The sequence below is a fragment of the Crinia signifera genome, chromosome 4, assembly GCF_055691185.1.
Source record: "Crinia signifera chromosome 4, ASM5569118v1, whole genome shotgun sequence".
Lineage (NCBI taxonomy): Eukaryota > Metazoa > Chordata > Amphibia > Anura > Myobatrachidae > Crinia > Crinia signifera.
In genome coordinates this window covers 172,583,740-172,605,538 of record NC_139220.1, presented here as the reverse complement: position 1 = coordinate 172,605,538, position 21,799 = coordinate 172,583,740, and the positions used below count along the sequence as shown (strand labels likewise).

General features: G+C 41.2%; 1 protein-coding gene across 2 annotated transcripts in view; it reads right to left on the bottom strand.

The window, feature by feature from the left end:
• ATXN7L1 (ataxin 7 like 1) overlaps positions 1 to 21,799 on the bottom strand; it is a 118,305-nt gene that overhangs the window by 80,558 nt on the left and 15,948 nt on the right. For both annotated transcript variants that reach the window (XM_083182988.1, XM_083182987.1), the window contains exon 3: positions 8,409 to 8,513. In XM_083182988.1, coding sequence (XP_083039114.1) covers positions 8,409 to 8,513 — 105 coding nt within the window. The remainder of the gene's footprint in view (positions 1 to 8,408; positions 8,514 to 21,799) is intronic.

The following is a 21,799-nucleotide window of genomic DNA, read 5'->3' as shown; positions in this document are numbered from 1 at the left end:
GAGTGACATTTTAAACAATTTTTCAAAACGTTGACCACCTACATCTCAAAATTAAAGGAGTCCCACAGAAGAAAAAATGAACATGTGTTTGTAGTTTCATGGGTTTTTCTGTGAGTTGATACGGTGTCAACTACGACAGTCGACACATCACCCATGACCTTCAAAATCTGCTAAAGACAAAGGAATCTATCAGTATTTATGCCAAGAGATGACACTATGCTGCGATAAGGTGTCTTTCTGACTTTGCAATTAACTGTTCTTTGTACATGCAATACCACCAATCTGCAGGCTCTGACAGTAGACCTATCCGCAGAAGCCATTGGGCCAATACATAGATAATAAGAATGGTTATAATTAATACACACAAAACACTATTGCTCTATGGACTAAGTCACAACTATTGCATCTCTAGAAATTATAAGTGTGATGTAACTATTGAAAAGATGACACCATGTCGACTATAGCAATTTGAGCAACAGCTGATAACCCAGTACCAATTGGGAATCGCAGCTTAAACCCCGTTTACTAATTGCAAGAAGAACCCTAGATATATTATCTCCCTGAGATCACTTCACCTCAAGGGGATCAATATATCCATATATATACACGAACCTGCTGCATCATTGTGGGTATCACATCTTATTTATAAAGACACTGAGACACAGTAATAAAGTTATTCATTTTGAGTACACCTCTATCAACCTCGAGATAAACCTGCTAATACAATATTACACTAGTGCGATACGAGTATGCCACCAATTTTAATAAACACACCTATCCTTCCCCTGTATTCACGTTTCAATGTTACATGTGGGTTTTGTCATATTTCGCTGAGTTTTAGTAATAATAATAATAAAGGTTACATTTTATTTATCTAAGGACCATTTAGGTGCACCCGTTAAGGACATTCTTTTCTTTCCTCCTTCCCATTAAAGTTATCTCAATACTGTCCAGTGGTGGCACACCTCCCGTCAGTCGATTCAAAGGCAGACGACACATCGAACTAAACTCTAGGGGGGTCCTAATTTTCTCAATCACAATGAGGATCCTGTGCGGATAACCACCTCTCTTCTTTTGTTGCTCTTGTACAAAGTTTCATAAAAATCTAAGTAAGTGGGTGTCATGGTCTGGGTGAACGGACATGAAATGACCCTTCACTAGTAGAAAGTTCAATTATTTAATATAACGTTAAATACACTTTTTCCATTTTTTTTTTAAATAATTTGTTTTGTTTGAAAGACAAACATTACCTATTATTCCCTCCATCTTAAATATGGGGGGGGGGGGGGGGACGCACTGCAAAAACATGCACACAAAAAATAATATAAGGCATGCACAGCAAATAAAAGCATCCGTTAGCTCAGGGCTGGGCAACACCGGCCCTCTGGATGTTGATGAACTATACATCCCAGCATGCCTTGCATCAGTTTCAGCATGGCCACATAGCAAAACTAATGCAAAGCATCCTGGGACGTGTAGTTCATTAACATCTGGAGGGCTGGTGTTGCCCAGCCCTGCGTTAGCTTCACACATATATTTAAGGTAGTCAATGTGATTATCCATCACAGAGTATATTTGCACCAGCCCACAGTTACTACAGCTTTACAGGTTGGGGCTCCCAAATCCAAAATGCTTGGGAAAAGTATGATGGATGTTTGGTTTTCTGCATTTGGATTGGAAAGTTTTGCATATAATGGGAATCCCACTAGGTTACAATTAAAGATAACTTGGCAGGATTGATGAAAATATAGAGTCTGTTTTTAAAACTTTAGCTAAACTTAATGGAAAGAGAAATGATCACATTAGGCATGAAATACAAACAGAGTATAATAAACAAAGTGGAGAGAGTGACTAAGAAGTGCAAGGTATAGTTCCCAAGTTAAGTGCCTGGAGCTGTTCAATCACTTTTGTTATTAGCCCACAACCAGACTTTAACGTGGGTTTCTGCTCACACCCTTTTGAGTTAACTAGAGCCTTAGGAATAGTCGCAGGTGTATCACATGCGGTAACTGCATGGCACCTGAAACCAGGAGTAAGTTGCACCTCCTGGGTTAAGTGCACTATCATGCAGTCAGTTGAATAGTTCCGGGTACCTAATGCTGGAGCTACATCCCTGTGATGCCAATTGATTCACCCCCACAAAGCAAACAAGAACGCAGCATCACTGGTATAGGAGTACAAGGCATGTAACATTATAATAATATACAAGTTACGCATTAGCAGGGCCATTTGTAAAAGGTCACAATTGCCATCATCCATATTCCCTATACCCACTCATGTTTATAAATGAACTGTAACCACTACACATAGAAGATCTGTTTATAAGTAAACCCAGGATTCTATGCTCTAATCTATTTTAATAAGGGATGTACGCCAGACCATTTGTTCTGGATTTGGATTAATCAACTGACTTTGTATATGGATTTGCCAAACAACCGTGGCTGGCTTTGGATTTTTTCAAAATTTTACAAAAAAAGCTCAAAAAAAAAACCCACATCATTTGGGAGTTTTTTTTTTTGTCTCTAGAGCAGGGGTTCCCAGACTTTTTTGAATCACGGCACCCTATAGCATCAGAATATTTTCAAGGCACCCCTAGGCCAAATGCTTCTTATCGAGAAATTCAGAAAAAAATATTAAATTAAGTGCATTGTGTTTATATGTCACAGTTATCTGGTGAGGGACAGGATTTGCTTCTGTTTGTTCACATATATTATGATTGGCAGCCACAAGCACTGGTTTGCCTGGTACATTGATCATATATAATATGAATTGATCCTGGTCCACCAACCCAAGGCACCCCTGCAAGTGTCCTGAGGCACCCCAGGGTGCCTAGGCACACAGTTTGGGAACCACTGCTCTAGAGTATTATTTACCTAAATAACATACATCTTTAGTCATTTGCATACAACTGTTACCACATTACAGCTCACAATGTTGTTTTCACAAACTTTAGCCCAAGTCTTTAGCAAGCTAGCTGGTTGCTTACTACTAGGGGGCAGAGCAGCAGTACAAACAGATGGCAGTTTGTAGCATATCTATGAAACACTGCCACACAGTGGTGGGAGAATGAATCATGGTGTCAGATAAAATTGCCTATGGGCCCTCCCTACCACCCACTGTGAGACGTGGCCTTCTCTTGGTTGCTTGTCATGATCCATATTATTTAATTTTGTTGTCATTTTTTTTTTTTACTTGCATTAACAAATGGTATCATATGGACAGCAGTCCCACTATAGTTTGAGTATCCCTTATTCAAAATGCTCGGGACCAGAAGCATTTTGGATACGGGATTATTCCGTATTTCAGAATATTTTCAAATGAGGCATTTTGAGGTATCTTGCATTTTATTTGTGCATGAAACAAGGTTCCAAAACATGAAACAAAGTTTGTGTACTATCTCAGGCACTTTATATGAATGGCAAGCAATTTTCTTGCACTTGTTACATATCATGTACCCAGTAATGCTTTTAGCCAAAAAAAAAAAAAAAAGTACGCAAACTATGGTTTTCAGAATATTTTGGATAACGGATACTCAACCTGCTCTGTATTACCAGATGGGGGTAAGGACAGCAGTCCCAGTACCATATAAACAGATGGGGTACAGACAGTAGTCCCAGTACCGTTTAAACAGATGGGGTGAAATGTAATAGGATGAGAGGATCAGAAATTGAGAGATTTGGTAAGAAATCTCCAGTTTTTTAAAGAGTCAATCATTTACACTGCAAAACCAGTTTGATTTTGAAGTATAAATGATTGCCGCTTTAAAAAAAACTGGATCTCTCTCAATTTCTGATTCTCTCATCCTATTACATTTCACCCAGCCGTCCCAATACTGTATTATCAGATGGGGTACGGACAGCAGTCCCAGTACAGTATTAACACAGTGCGGATGTAGACAGAGAAAAAAATAATAATTTTGTTTCTTTTATTATTTTTTTACTTTAATTATTATTATTTTTTATAATAATAAACTGTGGGATACAGAGTAGATTAACAGATGAGGTACGGGTCAGCAGTCCCAGTACCATATATACAGATGGGGTACAGACAGCAATGACACTACATTAGGGATAGTGTTAAGTTACAGAAGTATGCACACAGTGGGGATCAATGCCAGCCAATGTACAGTAGTAGTACTTTGCATAGATGGGTTTACAGACAGCATTTACAGTAACTGCACATCTAGTTTATTTATTTATAACAAAATGTTCCCCAAAAAACCAGCAGTGACAATGACAATGTATGCACCCAGTGAGGCTAAAATATGCCAGCCAGAAGATAACAGTTTGCACACACTGTGGGGTTAAATCAACTCTTATTCCATATTTCAGTTATGACAACTATGTGGGATCACTGTGCATTAACTGCAATCTCGCTCGATAGAAGTAAATTGAAACAGTTTCAAAATACTACACAATCACCATTATAGTGAAATTTGAACTACAAGTACTGGAATAGTGGGGCCCCACGTTGTGAGGATAGTGATATCCTTTTTATTATGTTAAATGTTTTTATATGTATGTATCTTGTCTTTTATTTCGCTACTGTTTTTACAAATGATCTAATAAAAAGGTTATATTTTAGTATTAGAATTCACCTGGTGCACCACATAGAGATACTCCTTTTGGGCGAAATGTATCAAACGAAAATACGTTAAAACCCCGGTTTTACCGCATTTTCCAATGTATTAAAAATGATACAGCATTGAAGGGTATCGCCACCTTTGGGTGGCGATACCCAATAGAAGGTATGGGCTTCTTTTCGCCACCCGCCGCCTTGCCGACCCCCCCTCTGACTTACCTTCCTGAAGGCTCCTCCTGTACCCTGGAAGGTAAACCCCTCCTCCCCCTAGTGAAGCAGCCGGACATCCTTCCGGCTGCAGGGGGGAGGAGGAGGCGCCGGGGACACCCTGCTTAGCTGTCCCCGGCGTGAGGGGAGAGCCAGGCAGCAGGGAGGTGACGGAGACCCCCCCGCACACCAGAGTACAGGTATCGCGGGGGGGCTCCGTCACCGCACCACGATGCCAGCCGCATATGTTAGTACATATGCGCTGGCATCGCGGCGGCGGGGGGGGGGGCGCGAAGGGCGGCGATGTATTTTAATACATCTCGCCCTTTGCCTGTACAATTTCTTTAGCCTCCAACAAGTGTCCAGTGGTAGCACACCCTTACCGTGACAATAAATATATCTAGATAACCTAATTTTTTAAGGGGTCTCACACATTCTCAATTGAATTCTCAATTTGAATAAAATAATTTTAACTGTGCGATTAATCCTCCTCTTCCCCCTGTCCCTTGTTTTAGGTTAAATCAAATGGCCAGCCTGCAGTGAGGTGTGGTATATGGTCCCGACTGTCGGGATCCCAACAATCATTGGCCCGATGTCGGGATCCCGACTGGCCGGACTTAGACAGCGGGGCGAGCGCAACAAAGCCCCTTGCGGGCTCGCTGCGCTCACCGCGCTGCAGGTACAGTGGCTCGCTGCACTCGCCACCTATTCTATTCTCCCTCTATGGGGGTCGTGGACCCCCAAAAGGGAGAATAGCCCGTGGCCGTCGGGTCCCCAAATGTCAGGGTTTTGACTGTCAGGATCCCGACTGTCGGGAAACTGTCCGGCACCCCTGCAGTGAGAGTGTAACTATGCACACTGTGGGTCACACAGCCCAGTAACTAAACAAGCAGTTAAATAATAAAAATGTTCCTCATTTATAAAAAAAAAAAAAAAAAAAAAAAAAGCAGTACAGTCAATGCACCAATAATAGGCTAATACTGATTTTAACAAGGCAAGAATAATATAGAAATGGCAGCGCTGAGTATACTGTAGAAAGATGTACTATGAACCAAATGGACTGGTTTTACAAACAAAGAAACAATTTATTAGACATAATGCGACCTGTATGGAAAAATAAATGAATAAGAGGATTGTTTTTTACCTTCCACCGTGTATGTGCACAGTCCCGCACTGTTGTTTGCCTCCTGGGCAGGTGTTTTTAGCTGGTCCAGGAAGGGTCGGACCATGGACCAGCTAAAAACACCTGCCCAGGAGGCAAACAACAGCCACTGCGTAGTGCGCTGTGGCTGCCAGCTGCACCTTTAACACAAGTGGCAGCATAAAGCACAGCTCTTCGGCCTGAACTTGGGTCCTACAGATGTCTCTGGCGGCGGAAGGGAGCAGCGGCTTTAGCATTAAGGATGCTGCACTCTGAGGATGGAGGATAGGAGAGGCACTGCTAACACTCCGCTCTCACCTGATTCTGCAGTTGTTTTTAGAGAGCACTGCGCTACACTTCCTAGCCGTACTGAGGCCCTTCCTATTTTATTCAAGGCTCTACTCCTTCCCTCTGGTAACCTTTCCCTATCCACTTCTCCCTGAGGCTCTGCCTCCTTCCTTCCTATACCACATAACTATTACTGATCCCTTTCCTCCCCACGGGCTCTCTGACCATTCTTGTGAGCTCCATGATTGTGTGGAGCCTACAAGTTCTTCCAGCTAAAGTAAGTGTATGGATTGGGATAGGAGGGGGGGGGAGGGGGGTTACTTTCCAACAGGTGGGTTGGTTTTAAATTTGTCCGGACTCCTCGCCTCATTGACCAACCCAGAGCCAGGCTAACTAGGTGAGGGGGCTACAGGTCAGGCTAGACCATTGTATAACTGTGTTGTAGTTTCAGAATTCATGCACACCAGCATGAGGGTTCAGGCACCAGGCTACCAAAGCAGAGAGATTTCATGTTGCCATTGCTCACTGGGTGTCACCCACCTGTAGGGAAATCCCTGTCAACCATATGTCTCTCCTGCCCAACACTGCCCCCCCCCCCCCCAAACCCACTCTCTGTAAAAGTTGCTGAGAACAGGAGAGCAGTGGATCCCCCAGCTGCACCAGGACACCCCAAATGCATTGCAGTTCTCACAGGGGCCAAGGACAGACACCATATCTCCAAGTGCCGTCCTCTCCTTCCTGCTGCCTGCACCTGTATGTTGGCAGTGGGGCATCTGCTCTTTGGTCACAAGTACACCCATCCCATACGTCACAGATTGTGGTAAAATGTGTAAGGGACATTATAGTGTGCAGCATAATGTGATATTATACATTATGTGGCATAATGTATAAATGGGCATTACGGTTGTGGCATAATGTGCAATGGGCGATACAGTGTTATTGGTCCTATTATGTGTACACGCCCCTTCCCCATTAAGTTGGGCCTCTACATTTTTCTCTCTCACACATGCACAAACAGAGGCAACCACAAGGTAGCGGACTAGTTTTCAAAGCATTTACTTGAGTGGGCTTACTAGTGTATAATATACAGACACACATATATATATATAGATATATATATATATATATATCTATATATATATATATCTATATATATATATATATCTATAGATATATATATATCTATAGATATATATATATAGAGATTATATATATATATATATATATATATATATATATATATATAGATATATATAGATCTATATATATATCTATATCTATATATATATATATATATATATATATAGGCCCCTGATGAAAACCAGGACCCCCTGGTTGAAACGGCTGTTGGGTCAGCTGTTGCAATGTCTGTATAACATGCTTACATTGTGAATACAATTTCTACTTTCTTCACCTTCATTTGAGTGCTGGTCATTTCCTGCTTGGTCTGCTCCGGAGATTGGGTGAGTGTGTCGACTATTATACCTATATGGACCATGCACCTGCATAACTACTAAAATTGAGTGCCTGCCTGCCTGCACTACTATATATGTGTGTGTGTGTGTGTGTGTGTACATAGGTATATATACAGTATGTGTATGTACTGCACTGCTTTTCCCAGGGGCCCATAATGCCGTTAAGAGTGTATGCTTATTATTCAAACACATCAATGCCATACAGAAATCATACACTACTGCTGACTTGTATTGGAACAAGATGATTAGTCATACAACTTTAATAGAAACAGCACACTAATAAACCACATATTACACTAAATAACTTCAGCACAAATCCTTCTTAACACAATACAAATAGTATTCTCTACTAGGAACTACTTGGAACAACAGCTCTTAAAAAAAAAAAAAAATTGTAAGAGTTCCATGCCAGATGCAAGGGGTGGAGATTTTTGCACACATGAGATTTTGTAAGTTCCCCATTTACCAAGAAAGGGTAAAAATAAACACATACAATGATGTAACTCAAACAGGAGAGATTGGTGCCATAACGGCAGCACCCCTGCCATTTTTTACGGCCATTCATAACCAAAAATTATATCACTGGAATTAAATATATTTGTTAAATATGTTGGAACTGGTAAATAATGTTGCATATCATCTCAGTTACTTCTGTATTTAGAAATATATCTACAAGATCAAACTGCTGCAATGAAACGCACAACGGAATTACTTACCACAATGTGATTGGAATACTTGTGGCTTCACTACCTGACTGCAGATGTTACAGACCACTAGATAGAAGTCATCATGAGCTGGATAATGCCCAAATAAGTGCATGTCTGTGAAAATGAAACAGGAATTAGTATATACTTGTCTACACCAATTCAGCTATCCTTACTACTATGTCTATAATAGAGATTATGGGCTAGATTCTCTAAGCTTCAAAAGTGATAAACTAGAGAGTGATAAACAGCCAGCCAATCAGCTCCTACCTGCCATGTCACAGACTGTGTTTGAAAAATGTCAGACAGGAGCTGATTGGCTGGCTGTTTATCTCACTCAGTTTTTTTCACTTTTGAAGCTTAGAGAATCTGGCCCTATATATGACCTTTTTCTGGAATCAGTGCATGTTTTATATACCTAACATACATGCCAAAACAGTCAACTGCAGAGTATAATGCAGTAAAATAGTTACAAAACAATGTGCCTTTTTTACAGATGAGACAAAACATTACAACCACCTGTAACACGAGGTTGCTCCTCTATGTGCCACCAAAACATCTCTGACCTGCATAAGCATGGACACAAGTTCTCTGAAGTCTGTCCAGAGTTATCGGATAACAGGACATTACCAGTTAAATGGTGTACACACGGTGAGATTTTGGAAGGAGATTTTGACTAGAAAGTCAAAATCTCCTAGAAAGTTAGCCAAAATCTCCCAGTTTTTCACCAACTTAGTCAATATTGTCTGGCATAGATTGACAGAGCAGGCAAGGCAATTTTGACTAGATCATAGACTGTCGTTACTCAAGGCCCGACTTCCCCTGAGCTCCCCAGGAGAGCTCAATAGGATTTGGCACTTGATGTGCAAATAATTTTTACATGTCATGTTATAAATCAGATGTGATTTATCACATGTAACTCGGGGAGTTGCAGGCAGGGGGCGAAGTAGCAGCCGGAGAGCCGGGTCCGGGGTAGCATCAGACAGCAAGCGGTGGGAAAAAAAAAATACTATTAATAAGACTGGCCGGCCACTGATTGGCTGAGCTCTCAGCACCTGCCGAGTCTTTTGAATCTGATTTTTTTCTATTCACCCACAGCTCGCCATCTGCCACTACCCCAGACCCTGCTTTTTGGTCCCCGCCCCTGTGCCTCTACCCCAGACCCTGCTTTCTGGTCCCTGCACACTGCTCTAGGGCCCCGCTCCCCTGATCTCACTCTGCAGCATGGAGGCTGCACATCTTTTTTTTTTAAACACATTTTTATTAATTTATTTAATTTATTAATTAATAAAATAAACATTGCAAAGAAGACATCACAAGTGTTTGTTTTTGTTACAACAACATTAATACAATCAACTTGTAAGCAATCTCATGGTATCAAGGTTGTTGCATAGGCGCCAAATCAGACCAGGAGGGTCAAAGAGCCGAACCAGTCCCAGAGTCAGGCGAGTCATTAATCCAGCCATTCCTTAAGGCAGTGGTTCCCAAAATGTGCGCCTAGGCTCCCTGGGGTGCCTCGGAGCACTTGCAGGAGTGCCTCAGGTTGGTGGTCCAGAACCAATTCAAATTATTTATGGCCAATGAAACAGGCAAAATCAGTGCTTGGGGCTTCCAATTATAAAATATGTGGGGAAACAGAAGTGAATCCTGTTCCTCACCACATAACTGGACCTAAGGATGACATTTAAGCACAACTTATTTCATTTAAAAAAAAATATATTCTTGGTAACAAACTTTGGCCTAGGGGTGCCCTGAAAAATATTCTGATACTCTAGGGTGCCGTGATTCAAAAAAGTTTGGGAACCTCTGCCTTAAGGGTAAATCGTCCCACTACAGGAACGGTTATTTGTCTATCAGTGTATTTATGAAGAACAGTGGGATGAAGATCATATCTTATAACTTGTGTTTTTATGGGACATCAGTATAGCTTATTCTATAATCTCAACATAGACACTGCAATGTCTCAAATACAAACTGACAACTTCATAATGGGGGGAAGGGTAAGAAGGGGGGAGGGGTAAGACGGGGAGGGGTAAGGCTGACATACAGGGGAGACCAGTCATCAACAGACTAACAGCATCTAAGGTCCGTAGTCTTGGGTCTAGGTGAGGAATGGATACTTCAGGGGGAGCTTTTATGGTTGACAGGGAAGACGTGGGCAGTCAGTACTTTCAATGGATCCATTAGTTCTGTTCAGGACGAGCCAATCTGGCGTAACAGAAACCAAGTCGTGTTCTCAAAGATCTTCTGTATGGCTGTCTGTACAGTAATGTCTAAGGTTTGTATATAATATCCTATTTGGCATAAAAGCGTGCCACGCCTTTTTCAATATCACACACGGCAGCCTGGCGTTCAAAAAATAATATATTAAGGAGGGATTTTTTTCAGTTCCGTCAATGAGGGGGCTGTCCTATGGATCCAGTGAGTTAGGATCAATTTTTAGCCAAAACTAGTATCAAGGTAATTAATGGTAAGATTCTTTTTTTATTAGGTCCTAGGGTCCAGTTACGAAAGTCAAGGAAGAGTATGGGGAGTGGGTCGTAAGTCAGTTGTAGGGAGAATAGCGCATTTAGGAAACCCTACAGCCTCCTCCAGAAATTTTTGTATCCGCCCACACTCAAGATTTATCTTATGTGCAGACTGTCCGAGCTCAGAGTCCTATCTGCATGGGACCACACATCGGATCAAATCGGATGTCATACACTACGCAATTTAGTCCTATTTCACCCGATTTCTTAGGCCGATCCTCCAGCCTTTAGACAAAATCACTTAGTGAAAATCTCCAGAGCATCAAGTAATGCTATGCCTTGGGGGAATAGTCAAGATAGTGACAACCACACTTTAATGCAAAAAAAATTCTAAATCATGTACTTGGGTCTTAAAAATCCAAAGGGTTAAATACTAATTTACCTGTAAATAACAAGCAGCAGATATCCGCAGCTACATGTGATAATACAGGTAGAGTCTCCGGTATCCAGAGATCTCTTATCCGAAATATTCCAAAAACCGTGTTTATTTTTTTTAAAGAATATTTCGGATTTTTTCCCCCTGCCCCTTTTTTCATACTTACCAAGTCCCCCGATGTCCATGGCAGCCTTTGGGATCTTCTTCAACGGTTCCAGGAGTGCAATGCGCGGGTGCGGTGATGTCAAACTCACGCCTGCACCCCTGGGACTGCTGAAGAAGGTGCTGAAAGCCACAGAGGACACCAGGGGGACCGGGTAAGTATGTAAAAAAATAAAAATTCCAAAAAACGTAAAAATCCCTTGTGGTCCCAAGCATTTCGGATAAGGAATATTCAACCGGTATCATCGCTCAGGAAGAAACCCAACAATAAGTGAACTCTCCACTAAGTAACACCTGGGACACATAGCCCTGCCATACATGAGCACCAACTTATAGCATGATGTTAGCACTAGTAGTCTGCAGACAGAGAAAATTCCTTTAGTTGATACTGAGAAACAGTATTCACAGGGATTGTTGCTGCCTTTCCCCAATGTTCTCCTCTTAGTAAACAGACCCCAATGTACAAACCAACCCGGTCCTGTCCTGTAGTGAAAGAAGCGGATTGGTTGGTACTTTATTGTTCGCCAAGGTTTGATATATTTCCCCCAATGTCTGTGGTAAAACTACAACAAATACAAAATAGCAGCCACCTTATTATATTGAAAAAATATTCTATATAAGTTTATTTTCACAATGTACACATACTACAGGTAACCATCCGCTCTGGGAGAACACATCTATTTACAATGCTTGTCACCTGCTATCTGTGATTTTATTACTGTCATCATTATTATATACAGAAATGTTAGATTCCAGTGGTCCCTGCTGCATGTCAGAGAAACCAAACATAGAAAAACACGCCCCATAGGCACTTAACATTTAGATGACAATTTCACCTATGAACTCTTATAGGCAGAATGCCTCAACCACATCTGGGACTACACAGATCCTGAAGTAAATATCATTTACAAACTTGCTGAATTAGCTTATGGCTAGCGGACATTACAATGTACATGAAATCATGTGCTTGTCTTGTTAAGGATATGATTTGACAAATGACGAACGATCTAGGTACAGTGTATAGGCTTTTTTTTTTTTTTTTAAAGATATCCAAATTGAGCTGGCTGCACAGTAGACGAACAACTTTGATGAAGAACCCGCAGGTACGCACATCATCGTTCGTAGAATGCACACTGAACGATATTTTGCCCAATATTGTTCAGAAGGGCTAAAATGAACAATATTGGTCAAATACATTGTAGAGGGTGTATGCACCTTTAAACTACAATTTCCAGCAAGCCCTAGCAGCAGTAAACAATTGAAAGTGTTCATTGCAAAAATAAAAACATGTCATCTCTGTTCGCAGCAATTCATTTTGGGAAACATCCGATCCCATTAAAATGCTAGAAGACTAGTGGCTAGTCTATCACTGGTTGCGGGCATTCTGCCTATAAGAAGAAAACACAAGGAACTCCTTCTTAGCAGTGTGGTTTCTGCCAAATGTGCAGGTGGTTTTACTGCTGTAAGCAAGGGATACACACTTCAGGCCTGGAGAGTCACAAGGAGGCTAGAACTCTGACTGCAGATGTATGCATTTCATTTACATGTACTTGGCCTACTTATCAATCATTCAAATGCAGGACCAATGGATAGAATTACAAGGGTTCACAGACTATTCTGACAAAGCGAGACGCCAAGCAGAACAGGGGAATAAAATAATGAAAAGAGGAGTAAGGCAATCTTGTGATTACTCTTCACTCTCACTAAACACATAGGGGCAGATGTATTAAGCCTTAACAAGAGATAAATGCAAGGGTGATAAAGAGTGATAAACGTCCAGCCAATCACCTGCTAACTGCCATGTTGCAGGCTGTGTTTGAAAAAAGTCAGTAAGGAGCTGATTGGCTAGACATTTATCTCCCCTTATCACCCTTGCATTTATCTCTTGTAAAGGCTTAATACATCTGCCCCATAATATATTTGTACATACACTTTGTCCACTAAGTTATGAACCAGCCATCAAGCACTTCACATGGGAATATGACATTCACTCATCAGCACTCTTCTCTATGCATCCAAATTTCAACAGCTGTGTATTCTCAAATTGATATTTGAACACTACAAGCTTTCATCTGCGTGTACTGCCTGCATTTAAATGAATAAGATGTGCTATCACAGTCTCTTACATTTCATTTACAGCCGTTGTTAGAGGTTTGACAACTTTTCACAATCTCATGGTTTAGGCTTGAGAGCAAATGCAAAAATGAATGGCTTATCCTGCAGCAAACACAAAATCAGAGTGCCACCTAGAGGTGACAGACCGGGATTACTGACCGGACACAACGTAGTTAGAGAAACACATCTATACATTATTTGTCATAGTAATGTGACAAATATAGACAATGTTCAACAATAGCCTATATTACTGCTGCAATCAAGCGTGTTAAAAATATGAAATATTATCCAATGAACATTATTCGTTCTAGCTTCATCACTTTTCCGACAAAAACACGTAGATCGGCGAGTAATTTGGCGATCAGTGTGTTTTGCGAACGTGCCAGATGTTTCTACTATTTAAAAAAAATGGTACTTTGATTGACTGAAACATCTAAGAGTTACGTGTTTTCCACTAGTCCAAAAACCTGCACCCCCCTCTTCTAGTGTCCCTGTGATGAGCATTTAACTAGATTACCCTGGTATTCTAGGATGCTGCTATCAAATCTAGAGTATTTGAAGAAGTACACAGCACTGTAATAGAAATTGTATAACTTCTTTGTAGAAGTCAGGCTATTTGCTTGAATTGAATTAACTGAGAGAATCAACTGGTTGTCTGTGACTCCAATGTGTAAGGTAAAAAGGGATTCCTTTCTGACCAGGACATAGTTATGGATACTTCTGCCAACAAGGTTCCTGCTTCTCATGACATTTTAGCAGTTTATGAACACAACTGGTTGATGAAAAATATTCTCAAGGTGCTGGTATCTAAAGAAAGGTTTGAAAAAAGTTGAATTGCATGCCATACATCTGCATGACATTTTCATGCAGATGGGTTTTGTTCTGCAGTCACAGTCACTGCACTGGGTACGTTGAGGGGAACCCCAACCTTTGTAGCTCAGTTCAAGTTACGTGAAGTCACGTAGAAACCAGATTTTGTCCCACAGCAAATACTTTGTTTTCAGCATTGTAAGTTTAATATATTTTGATGGTGGATTGAATTGTGAGCTCACAAATCGAGTAGGATCAATCAAAATTTCTCATATCGCAAAATACCTAAATCAGATGACTACTAATGGGAGACAGATATATTAAAGCTCTTTGTGGAGACTACATTGAAGTGTTTGTCAGAAATACTATAGGGTCCCTGTCAATTAAAAGGATGCAAGTTATTAAAGTGGTGATGTTTCATTTAATGTAGCACCAGCTGACTTTAGCCTTTCAAAAATGACTGTGGCTAAATTACCAAGACTGCTCTGTGCTCAGACTATTACAAGAATGTAATACATATAAGAGACTGTGATTCCTCTTTTCTAAGAACATCCATAACAATAAACCACTGCGTTTAGCGAAGGGAGAAACATGAGCAGAAGACAGTTGAACTGGAAATGGTCTCTGAGGGCAGTATTCAATGTGAAAGTTCTCCGTGCATGGAGAGCGTTTTATTTCGCTCTCCATGCACTCTCCGTGTTTTAGTGTAGATTCTCCGTGTTCCGGAGCCTCCTACTCCCACTATTCAATGTGGCTGATGCTCGCCGCCACTCGCGGCGAGTCTTAACCCCTGCAGCGGACGAGCGTCCACGGCAGGGAGCTTTCAGGGAGCCGGGGGACGGAAGCAGCCAGAGAGATTAAAGTCTCCCTGGCTGCTCCAGAGGAATGTGGAGGGTAGGGGGGCTCCCCTGGACCCAGGCAGCACAGGCTGCCCCCCCCTATAGCCAGCGGGGGACCCAGTATTCCCTGCACCCGATCGTGCATATTAACGATCGGGTGCAGTGAATATATGAATATCTAATGAGCGGCTCGAGCGCTCCTGCCCCCTGCTGGCTGCACTGTGTAAAAAAAAAAAAAAAAAATTAAAAAAAATATTTTTTTTTAAATTAAATATATATTCATGTGCTATAAGAATAAAAATAACATGTCCCTTCACAAAAAAAAAAAACTGATTTTTTGACACCAAAATTAAAAAAAAAAAACTTTTAGTTTAAAAGTTCACATTCCAGATCTCCATCAAAAGATAGAGAATTGCTACACGGAGAGAGACAGAGAGAGACGGAGAAAATCACTTAGAAAGACGGAGAATATTTCACATTGAATAGGGTTGCTCGCTTTTGGAGAGCAAAATGCTCCGTCCAAGGCGAACAAAGCACAAATTCTCCATAAAACACAGAGAACTTTTCTCATTGAATACTGCCCTAAATATAAAGACTGTGATCATGTTGGGCTGCAATATGAGCGCACAAGCATGCATATTGCAGATCTATTGAAGAAAGTCACCTTTCTCTGCTGCATGTAGAATGGATGATGCTCCAACAATCGGGATTTCGACGGTCATTATACCAACATCGGAATCCTGACTGTTAAATTTCAGACAGACAGGATCCCAATTGAGAGGGGCTATTCTCCCTCGTGGGGGTCCATGACTGCCCATAGAGGGAGAATAGAGCCTGTAGTGAGCACAGCGAGCCACCAGCGATGCGCTCGGCCCCCTTTCAGAGTACCGGCAGTCAGGATTTCAATGTCGATATACTGATGGTTGGGGACCCCGACTGTCGGAGCATCATAGCACACCCGAAATAACACATTTCATAAATAGAGCAATTGAAGCTTCTTAGATCTAGAACTGTTCTACTAGAAAAACACTGGAATCAAATTCTGCACATATATGCTTCAAACGAACAGGAAATTACATTCTAATATAGAGTCCGTGTATCATGTGTAGGCAACATATATCCCTACAGCTGCTGTGGAACTACACAACCTGATATACGAAGCCAGTTTTTCCATTAGCGCATGCTAAAACACTATGATCTTCAGGATTGAACCCATTTATGTGAATTTAAAAGGATGTTTAACCCTTTGAATGCCAACATTGCTGTGAGAGAGCTTTAAGATATTCATTAAAAATGACAGTATTGGACATAGCGACTGTTCGTTTAGTATAAATAAATTTAAAATAACAGCCAAGCCAATTAATTGAAGTTTAGTGAAATATTGTACCCAAAAAAAGAACAGTCGCTGTGAGTGCCATTTTTAGCAGATATTTTGAGGATCTCTCACAGCAATTTTGACACTCAAAGTGTTAAATGTGTACCAGTTTAAAATGACCTTACGAATCACTGTTCTCCAACAAAAAAATCTCCCACACATGGAAGCATAGGGCCTTATTCTAGTTCACTCTTTCTGACAAAATCCTTCTTAGATGGACATAACCATGTGCACTGCAGGGGGGCAGATGTAAAATGTGCAGAGAGAATTAGATTTGGGTGAGTTATTTTGTTTATGTGCAGAGTAAATACTGGCTGCTTTATATAATCTAATTCTCTCTGCACAAGTAACATCTGCCCCACCTGCAGTGCACATGGTTTTGTCCATCTAAGAAGGAATTTGTCAGAAAGAGTGAACTAGAATAACCCCCATAGTTTCTTTGAGTGTAGTTCTGTATCTGTGTCTAGAGAAACTTCACAAATCAATCATCCAGGGTAATTTACCCCAGCTGGTGTTATCCAATTAGCCCAGAATGCAGCTCTAATCGGTTATTTATTTTTCAGGACCTCAGCCGGCTCTCCCCCCCCAAAAAAAAAATTATTCAGGTGAATGGTGTAGGTATTACAACGGTTTATATATATGTGCCTCCTACATTTTAAGGGTCCAAAAGTAATGGGACAATGGACTCAAAATTCATGGACAGGTGTGGGCTATTCCCTGGTTATTTTATCATCAATTAAGCAGGTAAAAGGTCTCGAGTTGATTTCAGGTGTGGCATTTGTATTTGGAATCTGTTGCTGTTGACTCAATATGAGGGCTGTCACTATCAGTGAAGAAAACCATCATAGGCTGAAAAATTAAAACAAACCCATCAGAGAGATAGCAAAAACATTAGGTGTGGCCAAATCAACTGTTATGAACATTCTTAAAAAGAAAGACCGCACCGGAGAGCTCAGCAACACCAAAAGACCCGGAAGACCACAGAAAACAAAAGTGGTGGATGACAGAAGAATTATTTCCCTGGTGAAGAAAAACCCATTCACAATAGTTGGCCAGATCAAGAACACTCCAGGAGGTACAGTAGGTGTATATTATAGAGACACAAGACTGAATATAGAGGGTTCATCAGGTGTATATGTAGAAACACAAGACTGAATATAGAGGGTTCACCACAAGATGTAAACCATTGGTGAGCCTCAAAAACAAGAAGACCGGATTAGAGTTTGCTAAACATCTACAGATGCCTTTACAGTTCTGGAACAACATCCTATGGACAGATGAGACAAAGATAAACCAGAGTGATGGGAAGAGAAGAGTATGGAGAAGGAAAGGAACTGCTCATGATACAAAACATACCCCCCCCCCCCCCCCTCATTGGTGAAGCTTGGTGGTGGTAGTGTCATGGCATGGGCATGTATGGCTGCCAATGGAACTGGTTCCCTTGTGTTTATTGATAATATGACTGCTGACAAAAAAACAGTAGGATGAATTCGGAAGTGTTTGGGGCAATATTATCTGCACATATTCAGTAAAATGCTTCAGAACTCCTTGGACATCTTTACATTGCAGATGGACAAGGACCCGCAGTATATTGCAAAAGCAACCAAAGTTTTTTTTTTAAGGCAAATAAGTTGAATGTTATGCAATGGCCAAGTCAAACACCTGACCTGAATCTGATTGAGCATTCCACTTGATGAAGACAAAACTGAAGGCAAAATGCCCCAAGAACAAGCAGGAACTGAAGACATTTGCAGTAGAGGCCTGGCAGAGCATTACCAGGGATTAAACCCAGCACCTGGTGATGTCTATGTGTTCCAGACCTCAGGCTGTAACGGACTGCAAAGGATTTGCAACAAAGTATAAAAATGTGAGTTTGATTTAGGATTGTTTAGTCTGTCCTATTACTTTTTTTGACACCTAAAAAGTGGGAGGCACATATAGAAAAACTGTTGTAATTCCTATACCGTTCACCTGATTTGGATGTAAATACCCTCAAATTAAAGCACAAGGTCTGCAGTTAAAAAAACATCTTGTTTGGTTCATTTCAAATCCATTGTGGTGGTATATAGAGCCCAAAGTATGAGAATTGTGTCGATGTCCCAATATTTATGGACCGGATATTCATGCACCATCGGCCAGTGTGTATGAGCGATCTATCTGAACAGCATAGTTCACAGATATATTGCATGAGCTGTGCATATGGGCGATCAGCAGACCGCCTGTACAGCCACATCGGCTTGTCAGTCACAACGGATAAGGCGGTGTGTATGGAGAACATGCTGCCCGATCAGTCTGTAGATAGATCTGCAGATCCATTGATCTGCAGATATATATATATTAGTGGATACCCAGCTTTTTCCAAAGGAAATTCATTAAATGGAAATATACCTACAATCTTCCCCATGTATTTAAATTAGGCACTTCAATAGGGTAATAAAAAAAGGTTAGTGAGCCTCTAAAGAAAAAAAAACACTAAATCAACTATACCTAAACTTTACTAAAATAAAATTAATGTAATATACAATTTCATCTTTGCTTTATCTTGCGCTGCAACTTTGTTTCTACAAATGCAAAACTGAAACAAATGCTTCAATCCCAATTCTAATGGGAGATTTTTTTTTAAAGATGCAGAACAGCCAGTTATACAGTAGTTGTTGTGATATCAGTAACTTGCTGATTTAAATGAATGCTTAAATGAACCTGCAGTCTGGGCAAAATTCACAGATTTTACAGTAAAGGGGCATACACAAGGGGTGATTTTAACCCCTAAGTGATCTGACTAGATCACTTAGAAATAAAGCCCAGATCACTCAGTGACGGAAAGATAGACCGTAGATGCACTGTCTATCCTGCTAGATGGCGGGGTTTTGCCTACAAACAATAGGCAAAACCCTGCTCAGCAGAGATTGCGGGTGCAACACTTGTATGCTGTAATGTGTACTGAGCAATCTGTGCTTAGCACAAAGGCTGTGTAGGTGGCTTAAAAGTACTTACACCACACAGAGTATTTAAGGGAGGACTTCAACTGAGCCTGATAACTTAACATGGGTGAAAATGGGTTGCCCCCTTGGGTTTTAATGCCCAGGACTATTCAATAACAGCATAATTTTCCAGATGAAAAAAAATGGGCTAACATGTGTTAACCCATATAATTCTATATAAGTTCCTAGACCTATGGGTTTTACAGGGCTAAAGCTCAACTACGTCTTTTTTTTCAGCCACAGTTAGAAGCCATGTGTCTTTTATGGGGTCTTTTTCTCATAAAGGTCACAGAAATGTCATTAATATATTTCTACCAAGTGTTTAAGGAGGAACTAAATTTCTAAATTAGACCTCAGCAGTACTTTATAATGGAGCAAAACGAAGCTTTTCTTTCTGAAGCCCCTCTTAATGCAGACAATATGCTGCTGGCTGTACATGTAGCAGATTGGCACTCGTCTAGTTGTTTTCTTCTCCCATGACTCATTCTTACAATGCACATTGTGAAATGGACAAGGGGAGATCAGTTAGTAGGTGCTTCTCAAGTAAATTAAATATAACCCTTAAATGCATAACGACTGTATTGTTATTCCACTTTTCCCCAGTAATGTAATATTTCCACCCAATACATAATGATGCATCTGCTGTGATTCTTTGACACAACAAACCCCGGAAAACTTACAATTGGGATTCCAGCGCCTGTGTTTTGCCCTCTTGTCAGGATTCTGGCACCAGGACTGCCAGCATGCTACATGCATCCTCTGGTAGTGTCAATTAAAAATTTTCAGACAATTTACATTTGGCTTAAATAACTGAATGAAATATACTGTACTTAAAAGATAATTTCTAGATTAGTAATGATATCATGAAATCAAACATTTTCATGTGAATGTATCTGGATTTCTAAGAATCCAGTGGTTTTTAAATACAAATGAATCCATTTTTAAAGAGTTAGGACACTCCTGAATTCAAGTGAAACAAATTGCTTAACAAGCAGCAATAGTATATAGCTATAAGCACACTTTAATTACTCACTTCCCTATTTCAACACAAACAATGTTCTATTCTTAACTATACTGTAGTAGCATATTTACACATACACTGCTCAAAAAAAATAAAGGGAACACTAACATAACACATCCTAGATCTGAATGAATGAAGTATTCTTATTAAATACTTTGTTCTTTACATAGTTAAATGTGCTGACAACAAAATCACACAAAAATTATAAATGGAAATCAAATTTATTAACCCACGGATGTCTGGATTTGGAGTCCCACTCAAAATTAAAGTAGAAAAACACACTACAGGCTGATCACACTTTGATGTAATGTCCTTAAAACAAGTCAAAATGAGGCTCAGTAGTGTGTGTGGCCTCCACGTGCCTGTATGTCCTCCCTGCAATGCCTGGGCATGCTCCTGATGAGGTGGCGGATGGTCTCCTGAGGGATCTCCTCCCAGACCTGGACTAAAGCATCCGCCAACTCCTGGACAGTCTGTGGTGCAACGTGGCATTGGTGGTTGGAGCGAGACATGATGTCCCAGATTTGCTCAATTGGATTCAGGTCTGGGGAACGGACGGGCCAGTCCATAGCATCAATGCCTTCATCTTGCAGGAACTGCTGACACACTCCAGCCACATGAGGTCTAGCATTAGGAGGATCCCAGGGCCAACCGCACCAGCATATAGTCTCACAAGGGATCTGAGGATCTCATCTCGGTACCTAATGGCAGTCAGGCTACCTATGGCGATCACATGGAGGGCTGTGCGGCCCCCAAAGAAATGCCACCCCACACCATTACTGACCCACTGCCAAACCGGTCATGCTGCAGGATGCTGCAGGCAGCAGAACGTTCTCCTTGGCGTCTCCAGACTCTGTCACGTCTTTAATGTGCTCAGTGTGAACCTGCTTTCATCTGTGAAGAGCACAGGGCGCCAGTGGCGAATTTGCCAATCTTGGCGTTCTTTGGCAAATGCCAAACGTCTTGCACGGTGTTGGGGAGGCCCTCATACCTCCCTCATCCTGTTTCTGACCGTTTGAGTAGACACATGCAGATTAGTGGCCTACTGGAGGTCATTTTGCAGTGCTGACAGTGCTCCTCCTGTTCCTCCTTGCACAAAGGCAGAGGTAGCGGTCCTGCTGCTGGGTTGTTGCCCTCCTCCTGTCTCCTCCACTTCTCCTGATGTACTGGCCTGTCTACTGGTAGTGCCTCCATGC